The following is a 13,232-nucleotide window of genomic DNA, read 5'->3' on the forward strand; positions in this document are numbered from 1 at the left end:
TTTCTCTCTTGCACTGTCCATTTACCCTTCCAAGCATGATGTCCTTCTCCAAGGACTGGTCTCTCCTAGCCATGACCCCCTCAGCATTTCACCTTAAGCAGAAAGAATTGAAGAATGTTATCAAGTTGCAATACTTAAGGATACTATGGACAGAAAATTGAATAATCCAGGAAGCATTAAAGGAGATAGGAGTACAGAGACTCACTGTATCAAAAAGAATTGGCTAAAAGAGAAAAATTTAATCAAACAGTATGTGATTAAGAGACAATAGTGATGAAGGTGGAAGTTCAAGCAGCTCGAAAGGAATTGGCAAAAATAAATCATCAGGAATTGATGAATACCAAGTGACATATTTCCACAAACAAATGCTGTCCTGGACTTGCTTAGCAGGTTGTGCCAAGAAATCTGGAGGACCAACTGACTGGAAGAGGTTTTGGGGGGGAGGGGTAATTTAACATTTTTAAAATGTTACCTTGATCTCACTCCAGTAGCAGTGGTAAAGTTTAACAGGACAGAATAATAAATGTTGGAGAAGATGCGGTGAGCTAGGAACTCTTACATTGTTGGTGGGATAGCACAATGTTACAACCACACTGGAAGGTAGTTTGGTGCTTCTTAAAAAAACTGAACATAGAAATTGCAAATGATCCAGCTATTTCATTGTTTGGAACATACCCCAAGAAAATTAGTACTGAGGCTCATGAAGAAACTTGTACATCAATGTTCATAGCAGTGTTATTCACTATTGCAAGAATATGCAAATAGCCCAGATGTTCAACCACAAACAAATGGATTGCGAAGTTGTGGTACATTCATACAATGGAATACTATGCAGCACACAGGAGCATTTTGTAAATTACTTCCTAACTTGAGAAGGACTGGAGAGCATTATGCTGAATGAACTAACTCAGTCACACAAGGACAAATACTGTATAAAACCATTAGAATGAGTATGAGAATCCAATGTGGCGGGCGTGGGGGAGTGGGGGGGTGAAAATAGAGGGGTGAGGATGGAGGGGTAGCATATTAATCATAGGGTTGCACAATTCAATGGGTGGGTGGGGTGAAGGATGTGGAAAGGATCTTTTGTGAAAACTTTGTAAATAAATCAGAGTAATGTAAAAAAATTAAAAAGTTATATTGATCTGCATATAAAATTCATATGCATTGTGATTCACACATTTATTCATTCATATTGTGTTTCATATATTCATATACATTGTGTTTTATAAAATTAATCAACATTGATCTATGCCTACTATTCCTCTGCCTTTTCAGGTCCCCATTCAATATTTCTTATTCTTCATGTCTTCCATCCACTCCCGTCTGCCCACTAAACTCTACTATCCTAGGGATTTCCCCTCTTACCCATATCCACCCCCATGTAACCCTTCCATCTCCTTTTGAACTTTTAAAGACATTTTACTAGTTATTCTTCTATTTTTTACACTAATGTTCTTATGCAATATTTGACCTTATGAGGCTGAGTTAGTTCACTCAGTGTAATGCTCTCTAGATGCTCCTATGTTATATAGTATTTTACAAGATTGTTTTTCCTTAGTATTGCATAGTATTCCATTGTGTGCATGTACCACAGTTTTTCAATCCATTCATTAGTTGATAGGTATTTGGGATGTTTCCGTTTTCTTATTATTGTGAATAACACTGCTATGAACATAGGTCTACAAATCTCTGTGTCTCAGTTCTAATTTCCTTGGGGTATACTTTTAGCAGCGGAATAGCTGGGTCATACAGAATTTTTATGTTCAGCTTTAGTTTTGTTTCATTTTATTTTATACTGGTTTACATACAAAGTTCGTAAAGTTAGTATACATTGTTTTTCACACCGGATCTTTTCCCTTTCCTTTACCCATCCCTCCCTCCACCAATCAAATTGTGTGACTCTATGATTACATCCCTAAATCCCCCCTTCCCCCAGCCTCATAATCGTTCTACAATAATGGTCCCATGGAAACAGTCCAAATGCCCAACTACAGTGGAATGAATTGAGAAATTATGATACATTCACACAGTGGAATACTGTGCAGCACGCAGGAGCAAAGATTTTGCAAATTGCTACCTAACACGGGAGGGACTAGAGGGCATTATGATGAGTAAACTAACTCCGTCTCCAATGTTCAGCTTTTTGAAGAAATGTTAAACTGTTTTCCAGAGTGGCTGCAACATTCTACAATTCCACCATCAGTGCAAGAGAATTCCAATATCTCTACATACTTTCCAACATTTATAGCTTGCTTTCCTCTTGAACTTCGCTACTACTATTGGCTTGAGATAATAAGGCTTTGTGTGGTGTGTTTTGTTTTTTTGTTTTTTTTTTTTATTTGCATCTTTCTGATTGCCAGTGATTTTGAGCATTTTTTCATGTGTCTGTTTGCCATCCAAATATTTTCTTTTTTAAAAAGTCTTTCTATGTTTTTAGCCCATTTTATTATTGGGTGGTAAGTTTGTTTTTGTGGGTTTTTTGTTTGTTTGTTAATAGCTTTGTAGTATTCTGTAAACTTTCATTACAAGACCTTTGTCTGAGATGTCATTGCCCAATGTTTTTCCTGGTCAGGAGGTTTTCTTTTCACACAAATGGAAAAATGGTTTGATGCACATAGGTTAGGATACTTCTTTTGTTTTTCTGGCTGCTGGTTCCCAGATATTGACTGTGGATCTAAGTAAGAGAAATGTATTGACAAACTTTTTATCCATCTATCATGATGTTGCCTATCAGCCCAATAGTAGAAATTTTCATTTTCTTGATGTTGACAGGTGATCTGTATTGTACTGTAGTCTTTGATTTTCTGCAGTAAATACTTCAATTCTTCCTTACTTTCAGCAAGCAAGGATGGATCATCTGCATAGTGCAGGTTGTTGATTCGTTCTCTGAACTTGATGCTACATTTTTCTTTATAAAGTCAGCCTTCTTAAATGAATTATTCAGCTTAAGGTTTAAATGAGTATGGAGAAAGGATACAGTTCTGACATATACCTCTCTTTATTTTAAACTTTATTCTGTTGCTCTATTCTGACGACCAGGTATATTTGTCCAGGTATAGATTTCACATGACCACAATTAAGTGTTTTGAGATTGCAATTCTTCTAAATATCAGACATAATTTGTTATGATCCACACAGCCAAATACATTTGCATAGTGAATAACATACAGATGCTGTCTGCTTCCTGCTAAGATCAATCTAATATCAGCAATGATATCCCTAGTGCCACAATCTCTTCTAAATCCAGCTTGAATTCTGGCAGTTCTCTGTCCATATACTCTTCTAGCCATTGCTGAATAATATTCAACAAGATTTTACTTGTACATGATATTATTCCATGCTTTTCACATTCTATTGGATCACCCTTTTTAGGAATGGGAATAAGACATTTAGTGTCTTCCATCTCTATTCTTATCAACTTTGCTTTTCTTTGTATAGTTTTATGCTTCTCTTGTCATTGTTGATTGTAGCAGTTAGTTGGTTGCCATCAGCTCAGATATGCTAATAACTGTTATATACCACTTTGGGCTGCAGTGGATAATTCATTAAATAGGAATTATAGTAAATATAATTAAATGTTAATTTATTGTTGTTGTTTGTTGTCGTTATGTGCCATCGAGTCGTTTACGACTCATAGAGTCCCTATGCACAACAGCCCTAAACCCTGCTCTATACTTTGCCAACCACACTGCCTCTGACACACCCATCCCGATTACCCCAGTCACCGAATCAAAATTTATTGTTAGATAAGTTAATATAAATTTCAACTCAGAATGTTTTTCCAACTGGAAAATTTCAAAAGTCAAAACATGTTTTTATTGTTTAATAATACATTTTATTTTGTCTAATATTACATTTATATTGTTTATCTTTATATATGATGCTTATACTTTATTTACAGAAATTAACCCCACAATCTCTGTAGAAAAGCCTTATTTTACAAATCAACCAGGAGACACTCATCAAAATGTCGTTGTTACGGAAGCAGGTAATTAGCTTGTACATCTTTAACTCTTGCATAAGTAACAGAAACTGTATTTCAGGATTTGTTTCAAGTTGGCTCCAGTGAAATTTTTCCTGCTGTTTGGGAAGCTGTTGCACTAAATTTGGGCCTGTGATGGTTTACTTATGCCTATCACTTTTACAGAAGTAGATTAGAGAACATTATCATAGTCTAGTTCTTGGACAGAGCCTGTACTGTTTTCTTCAGATTTTTACCTTAAGGGGATTGATTCATCTAGAAGTGAACCATGTAATCTATATGAAAACCTCTATCTATAGTAATTTTCTCAATAATATGTAGTCATTAGGATATAAATTTGCACATTCATTGACCTGTAAACAGTGGTGTGCTAGTAAAGATTGAAACACTGAAGAGAGTGAAATAAAATATAAAGCCCTCACTTTTAGCAGTTGCCCATATCCTTAGTATATATACTACTGTTGTTGGTAAGTGCTGTCGAGTCATAGGCGACTGACTCATAGTGACCCTATGAATGAAAGTCCTTGACAGTATATATACTACTACTCTGGCTAATTTTAAGCTTTCAAAATGAACACAAGCTGGGAAGAGTCAATGTGAGCTCCCTTCAGTGTAACACTGCTGAAAGTAAAACAAAATAAATGCCATCTGCAATGCAACCTGTAAATTGATCAGAAATGGCTGTCATTATCGGTTATGAGCACTTTCCAGTTTGCAAACTGGACAAAACCTATTTTTCCTAGTCGCTTTGTAATTGAAGTCCTGGTGGTGCATGTTTTGGCTGGATAATTTCAAGGCAGCTGCTCTGTGACTCAAAATTTAAAAATCTCCCAATAAGTATCCAAAAGCCATGGGAAACATATAAAATACTTTCTTTGTTTTTTTTTTTTATATGAAAGATTATAATGGGATTTTGAAGAAAAAGAAAATATTTCTTGAATACTTAAAATATTTGAAGTCACCTGTTGGAAGGATAGTACATTATCACCAAAATACACTGCCATTGGTCCTTAATTATTACGTTACTTCCTATTAACACAGGAAGTAATATGCCAATGAATGGATAATTATATCTTAGTCCAGTCCATTTTGACAAAAATTACATAGATTAATAATTATACCAATTTTCAATATGCCAGAAACCTATACATTTCTTTAATTTTCTTATCTTGAATGAAAATATCTTTACACTTTATTATTTTTTACTCTTTTAAGTGACTGATTTTAGTTATATGCTTGATATTAGTAAATCAACACATCCAGAATTTTTTTCTTTTATGACATTGACATGTTTATCGTATTACTTTTAAGCTATAATGGATTCTGTGTGACAATGGTTCTTTATTTTACCAATATTTCCTAAAATTATGAGTATGATTAAAAAGGATTAAAATATAATTGTCCTTAAAACTTAATTAAGATTAAATCTGTATCCTTCTGGAATCTTACATCTCTGGGTTATGGCTTTATCATCAGTAATATTTACACACATCTTTATTTAATCCCAGAGTCTCTCATATATAATTATGAAAATTAACTCATTGACTGGGATATTTATTCATAAAAACACAGCAAACATTACTTTAGTGATTTTTATTCTTTAATAATCAGTGATTTTTCTCAAAGTAGTGATAATGAATTATTGAAGAAGAATGATAATATTAATATGTATGAAAACTAGCACATAACTGAATTTGAGATTTGATAATAGTTTTGGAAGCATGGATTCTTTGTGTTTACTTTTTTACCAAAAACTTGAATATTGTTATTTCATTTTCTTAATCAGCATCTTGAAGGAAACTTAGTGGGAATTTATTCATTGTTAACAATTCTATTTGCCTTATAATTTTTGTAAATTTTTGAAGATAACTGATACTGGAATCTTGACTCACCTATATTTGTCCATTAAAGATGTTTTCTTTTGCAGGCATAATTCCTAATCTAATTTATGTTGTTATACCCACGATACCACTACTATTACTGATACTGGTTGCTTTTGGAACCTGCTGTTTCCAGATGCTTCATAAGAGGTAAATATTTCATACATATTGAGATAAGTGAAGACAGTTTGAGAACATTTTCTGAACAAATTTAGGAATAAAGATTACCTATATGATAATTTGTCTTAATGAATGCCTGATTCTCATATTTGTCTGAATAGCATTATATATACATTTGAAAAATATATAGGTTGCTAGTATTAATAATACATTAACTCATTTGATCCTTACAAGTCATGTGAAGTAAGTACTTTTCTACTTTTGTTTTTTAGTTGATATAGTTGATAGTTAAATGATTTTCCATTGGCACCACATTTAGTATATGTGATGGGACTTAAATTTGATTGCTGATAAACTGGAAATATATGCCACCAGATTATACAAGTTTACTTGTTTATTATGTGTAATAATTAATGCTAAAATTTTTGTTCTTGACCTCAGATTTAATGGAAGTCTTGATTTTGATTGGTGAATGTTGTAATGCCTTTTGAAAATGTCAAGACATAGGCTTCTATTTTATTTCAAATGGATCTTTTAGGTAGTAAAAAAAATACATTGCTGAAACAATTGATCACCTTTGGGCAAGTGTGTGGTTGTTGTTGTTGTTGTATTGTGTACCATCAAGTGAGAACTGATCTATAGCCTACCCTCGGTGGATTTTCAGAGGCAGTTAATCAAAAAAGGGAAGAGATTGCTCATCCTTCTCCCCAGAAGCAGTTGATGGACTTGAACCATTTGACTTTGAGATTGCAGCACAGCTTCTTGCCATGAGGCCACCAGTGATCCCTGGTGGAGCACTGGTTGGGCAAGTATATTGAAGTTAAATAATTTAATGATAAAATTTCTTTGGAGAGTATTCAGGCCTTTATATCTTTTTATCTTTACACTTGAGTTTTAGAGGTAATATTCTTTCTCTGAGCATCCACATGTCCAAAAACACTAAAAGTATAAAATAAAAGTAAATAGCAGAGAAAAAAGAATAATTATGAGTTTAAACTAAAGCATGCTTTAAAAAATAAGTTAGATCTCTTTGTTAGAATGTTTTAATAAAAACTCATAGGAGTGTTATTTTAAGGAATTGATCAACAGACAATTATTTTTTAACTTTTCTTCATCTCCTTAATTCCCTGAAATAAGCTTTATAACAACTCATTAATTAACAGCAGAGTCTGTGGACTGATGATGTAAGTTCTAAATGATCTACATAAGTCTTTCAAAGTACTCAAACAATATTTTACTAAATAATTAAACCATTTAGAATAATGACAAATAAATCCTGCAAAATAATAATGTAGCTGTGGCCTCATGGCTTTCCGTTTATGTACTGAATGAATATTTTCTTCAACTGTTTCAGGCAAAAGAAAATACAGTAGTAAAAAAATTAATCAGTTTCTTATTTTAATTCCCAAGACTGTTGTTGCTGTGTGCTGTCAAGTTGGAACCAAAGCTGAACCTCCAGTGGCTTTTCAGAGGCAGCAAATCACACTGGAAGAGATTGCCAATTCTTCTCCCAAAGAGCAACTAACTGGTGGATTTGAACTGCATGCCTTTGGGAGTACAGCATAGCTTCTTACCACTAGAGCTCCAGAAGGGTGAATTATAACTATCAAAAGCTGAGATTTTTTTTACAGTCAAATGCCTTTTAATAGTCAATAATGCATAAATAGACATTCTTCTGGTATTATTTACTTTCATCCAGAATCAATCTGACATCAGCAATGATATCCCTGGTGCCATGGGCTTTTATAAATCCTCATTGGCATATGTACTCTCAGCCAAACTATTGAGGAATAAATTATAAATTAACTTGAAAAAGAAAAATAATTTTAAGAACATAATTTATATGTTCATGTTTTAAAAATACAAATAACCAACATGCCAAGTAACTGAGGGTTTTGGTTTTTATTTTGTTGGCTTTTTCCCCCCTTTTTTTAAAAGGGAGTTTCCTTTTCTGAACAGTGAATTATTGTGGAGCTTTTAACTGGTCAGGAGTCTTTCTGGCCTTTATAACTGGAAAATCTGTGTAATTTTCACTTATTTGAAATTATCAGAAAAAAGAAACTAAAACAGATCATTTCTCAGTATCAGAATTAGTTGTTGTTATTTGCCATCCAGTCAGAACTAATTCACAGTTGACCTTCCGGTGAGTTTCAGAAACAATTATTTGCATAGGTGAAGATGGATTCAAAGGACATGTCTTTAGGTTGACAGCCCAGCTCCTTACTTACAGGTCAACAGAGCTCCCTACTGGAATTAGCATAGTATTTACTTCATTCTTTCTTAGATCCTGCCCTTTTCCTTTTTTTCCAGGAAAACAAGGAGAAACTTCAACAAAGACTCAACTCCATTATCATCTGAGTGCCTTGCAGAAAATTTAAATGCCAGTCTGGTACACATGATGATTTCTATCATTTCATGTCATGTCCAAAATAATAACTTGTGTTTCCTTAACTGAAATACTAATTCTACACAAAATCCACATTAATAACCTAATCACTTTCTTTTCACCATTCTTTAAAAGTTGACTCTTTTTCTGAACTTTGCTTACCTTGTTTCTCTTGTTGGATGGTGTCAGACCACAGATGTGATGTACTTGCTCATAGGGATTCAAACCACATCATAAAATTCAACCATAATGTTTTATTCTCTCTTTCATTTTCATTGAGTTGAAACTGGCCCATAGCTAACCCTCCATTGTGTTTCCAGTGCTGCTAATTGCACAGGAGAGTGCCCTTCCATCTCTTTTTCAGCTGCTGGTGAACTCAAATCTCCAGACAGATGTAACTTTTACGACACAGCTCCCTAAGGATTATACCACCAGGTCTAACAGTATATTTTAGTTAACATGAGTGTATTTTTCATTATAGTTAAAATGAGTAGAAAAAAATAATTTTTTAGTGTTAATGGTCAGATGTGCTCAAGAATAGTTCCCTTTACTTCTTTGAAGGAGTTCTGCAATGTCTAGTAGGTGGTGAGAAGAAGTCATTGTAAGACAAAATAAACGGGGTCCAAGAGAGATGCCATCCTTAGGGAAACTAGACAAAAGGAATTTAGAAGTTAACAAGTAGTTAACAGTATTAGAAGATGGTTTAGATAAGCTCATCTAGAAGTACTTCTTCATGAGATTAGGCAGTAGTCATTGAATGGAAGATTAGAAGACAGCAGAGCTCCAAGATAAAACTAGGAATCTAGGTCTAAATTTTGCAAGGATGCAATCTATCTCAAATATAGCTCTATAGCTGACATACTTCTGAGTTATCAAAGAATAACTTCTCTTCTGAAACTACAATTAAGAGGAAATTTAGCATTGAAGGATGAAATAAGTCAACTATAAGGAAAAAAAACCACCCCTAGGGGCAGATGAATACAGTGGTCTTTATACTTAACACCCTGGGTGTTAATGTTAATATTCTCTGCTAACAGAAATATTGGCATTCAAGTCTCCCCAGAGTTATCAGAAAAATGTGGTGATCTAAAAACTTTGTGATTCCTAAAAACCAGGTATTGGAAATTCTGTGAAATAGACTACTTTTATGTTTTCTGGGATTTCCATGAGTCAGAACATAGATGCAAATGAGTCTCCATTTAGTACAAAATTATTATTTGAATGACTTGCTATTAAATTTAGTATACATTAGTGACAGAATTCTAATAAAGCAAGATTTCTGAAAGCATTGCTCACAGCATGTGCTGGTGATTTAAGAAAATTATTGGTCAGTTTTGTATGTGTGCATATGTGTGTCTAAATGATGAATAGTAAAATAGAAAAAGCTATTTAATTTTCCCTAATTTCATAGCAACTGTTTAGCATCTTTATACACACAAAAAAAAAATAATGTAGACTTTTTTTGTAGGAATGAAAAGAAAATATGCTGGTGAGATGCAGAGGTCCCTTTTATATATAAGCATCTGAGATGTCTACTTTGGGACTAATATATGGCTAGTTTTATGAGAAGTCTCATATACTAAAGTTGCCTGTTTGTTTGGTTTTTTTTTCAGTAAAGGAAGAACAAAAACTAGCCCAAACCAGTCCACGTTGTGGATTTCTAAAAGCACCAGAAAGGAAAGCAGCATGGAGGTATAAGTCATTGACTTTATTTCAGAGGGGTTCTAGATCTGTGAGAGGAATGATATCAAAACATTAGCTTGGAATGGCTTGGAAAAAAAATCATGGATCTGCAAGATGTACTGTAAGATCACCCTTGAGACAAATATTAAAATACTTTTTATATGTTTATTATTCATTTACCAAATATGCTGTCCTAAAAGAGAAGTGAGACATGCTTATTTTGCTAAAGGATGCACCCAACGTCAAGTCAATGGAATGGACCATGCAACTGCCATTGCTGACAACACTTGAGGCAGATATGTGTTGGAAGCAGTTATTTTTATTTCATTCGTCTTTCACAAGTTGTAATGTAGTTAGTGTAATGTATATTGTACTAAAATTTACAATGTGCAAAATATTTTACTTTTGCATAATGTTTGATAAAAATGGACTGCCCTAATATTTATTTTTATGATGTTTCATTTTTTAATACATTTTGTTTTGATTATACAGATTTATCATTTTTGTTATCTGTCCATACATTCACAACTGTATTTCATAGGACAGAATTTTTCTGTTTTGTATTTTTTTTTATAAATGGCTCATCTTCTTTCCATTTCTCTGCATTTTGTCAGAAAATGTTTTGGAGATCTCTTCAGAAATAAGAAACCATTTCATTATCTGTGCTATAAATCTGGTCAAATATTTTACTTCGAGGCGAGAATTGTCTAATTTCAATTGTGCAAGACATGTGCCTTACAATTATTTTTAGTTTAAAATTCAACAGATTTTTGTAATAAAATAACTTTATTAATAGCTGTATAAATGATAAATACACTCAATTTAGAATAAAAGAACTGGTGTCTAGTGTCTACAGTATAAATAATATGCCTTCACATGTTGCCTATATAATCACATGTAGCTCTCTGAGGATTCTGGAATTGATAAAGTCACTCCTTTACCCGTAACAAAACAATTGCTGTTTGGCATCTCTGATTTACAGTGGAGTGTGCTTTGGAATTGCTGTATTTATCCTCTGTCAGCATATGTTGAGGTTATGTAGTTTGGACCAAGAGAGTCATTCCAACAGTGTGAAGGCATCACAGAAAATGGACATTTCTGCAAAGAAGGAGCCAATTAATTAGTGTTAAAATGGGTGAAAGAGAACTTATGTTTGGGTTTATTTTATGAGCATTTACCTGGAAGAGGAAACTGGGTCTCCTTGATGTCTAATACTTTCTTCAGTGTTTGTGACTCTTCTCAAGAAAGTTGTAACTTGTATTTCAAATGTCCTTGTACGCCTTTGAACCAAATAAAAGTGTTCTTGTTTCTGAAGAATGATCACTGGTGTTGGCTAAATATCTCAGATGCACGAAATACATATATATTTGCTTCAATAGATAAAGATAAAACAGACCCCTGTTTTTATGTCTGTCATAAGAATGAAAATTGTGTTCAACTGATAAAATGATTAAAACCTAATCTTTTCCCTGTAAGTTCTTCTTAATCAGATAATACACTGCTTACATTAACTCAATACACAACTAGAGTGATTTGACAAAACTGAGATTTAAACTGAAATTTGTAAGCACTGACTCTTCTCAGCTACTAAAAGAATAGAAAGATGCATTCTTAGTTTAAACCTGCCAAAATTTAGTCCTCTTCTCCTTTTCATGGAGACCTATGATTCTAGGCAGAAAGAGATGAGCTGCTTCAATTTATCATCATATTACAAATCCACTGCTGTTTCAATTCATGACTACACTTTACTGGGTTTCCAAGGCTACAAAGCTGTATGGGAGGAGACTGGCTCTCTTCCTCCTACAGAACAGCTGGTGAGTTTGAAGTGCTAAATCTGTTGGTTAGAATATACCACCAGGGCTCCACTAAATAGTTCTTCCTTTAGTTAGGAATTGACAGTGGGGAGATTAGGCTTTCTCCTTTGTTCATGCCACCCAGGACTACTGTAGCTTCCAGACAGAGACACCATAGAAATCAGAAATAGCCTTGATTTTGCCCTTTGTCATTATCCAAGCATAAACAACTCTTTTGGTAATAATGAATAAATCTATAACGTGATTTTTGTTATTATTGGTATGTGCCATTGAGTCAGAATTGTTTCCTAGTTGACTCTTCAGCTGTTTCTCAAAGGCAGGAAATTGCTTATCTATCTTCTGCAAGATCATCTGGTGGATATGAACCAGGTGACTAGAAGTGGCATAAAGAGGACTTCTCTCTTAGATAAGGTGGTGGTGAGACTGACCAAAGAATGTCTTTGTAGCTGATCTTTGAAAACTTAGAGAAAACTGAAAAGTGTAGTTGACTTTTGGAAACTAAAAAGGAATATATTCCTCATTTGGGATCAATTGTTTTTATTCAACCATAATCATTTCTTCATTGTGTAATTCACATCCTATTTGTTCTTTAGGGTCAGTCCACTCTACTTTCAACTGTTTTACATGACAGCAATAGGGTCAAGTGTATCAGAGATGAGGATAACACAGGATAGGAAAGGGTTCAGATCTGTTTGTTCATAGTATTGCTCTGAGTCATACTCAACAAAAACATTCAAGAGCACTGAGAACACATAGTTAAAGCACTTAGACACAAGTCAAGAGCTCTGCAGTCAAACTCCTAGGTTTAAAGATGTGGAAATATTGTGAGGTAGTACAACTCTGTTAAGGTTGGGAGAGAGTTCACAGCAATCAATTTGGTTTGATTTGATTTTGGAAAACATGCAAGTGGTTTTATTTTGTTTTAACTTTTAATAAAAAGGTGCAAGTGTGTCTCCCTAATAAAACAGGCAGATTCTATGTGATAAGCTAAACTGAAGTTTACACTTACTTTGGAAATGATCCAAGAGATTAAAGTACTGAAACAAATTCATTTATTCCACATTATTACCATCTAGTGGGAAATTCAGCTGTGTTTAACTAAGTTTCACACACTCAGCAAATATCCAGTGCAACACACCAAAAACAGAAGAAACATTTGTAATAATTGCATTCATTTTTTATTTATATCTCAAAGTTTGGTTTAATTTTGAAACTTATATTCTAGTTTGAAAGAGACTGTCAGCATAATAAAATTCAAGACATTTGATAAAAATGACAGTATCGATCACCTTCTGGCTTTGCTACTGGACTTCTACTTGCTTCTTTCATTAGATCATTTGAGAGGAATGTAGTCAATTTAGTTC

General features: G+C 33.7%; 1 protein-coding gene across 1 annotated transcript in view; it reads left to right on the forward strand.

The window, feature by feature from the left end:
* Window positions 1-10,183, forward strand: part of CHODL (chondrolectin) — a 33,255-nt gene extending 23,072 nt beyond the window's left edge. The window contains exons 4-6 of the mRNA XM_006889821.1: window positions 3,905-3,991; window positions 5,913-6,015; window positions 9,985-10,183. Of these exons, the coding sequence (XP_006889883.1) occupies window positions 3,905-3,991; window positions 5,913-6,015; window positions 9,985-10,069 (275 nt within the window). The 3' untranslated portion in view covers window positions 10,070-10,183. The remainder of the gene's footprint in view (window positions 1-3,904; window positions 3,992-5,912; window positions 6,016-9,984) is intronic.
* The last annotated feature ends 3,049 nt before the right edge of the window (window positions 10,184-13,232 follow it).

The sequence above is a fragment of the Elephantulus edwardii genome, unplaced genomic scaffold (assembly GCF_000299155.1).
Source record: "Elephantulus edwardii isolate Elephantulus edwardi_28Jun2011 unplaced genomic scaffold, EleEdw1.0 scaffold00081, whole genome shotgun sequence".
NCBI lineage: Eukaryota > Metazoa > Chordata > Mammalia > Macroscelidea > Macroscelididae > Elephantulus > Elephantulus edwardii.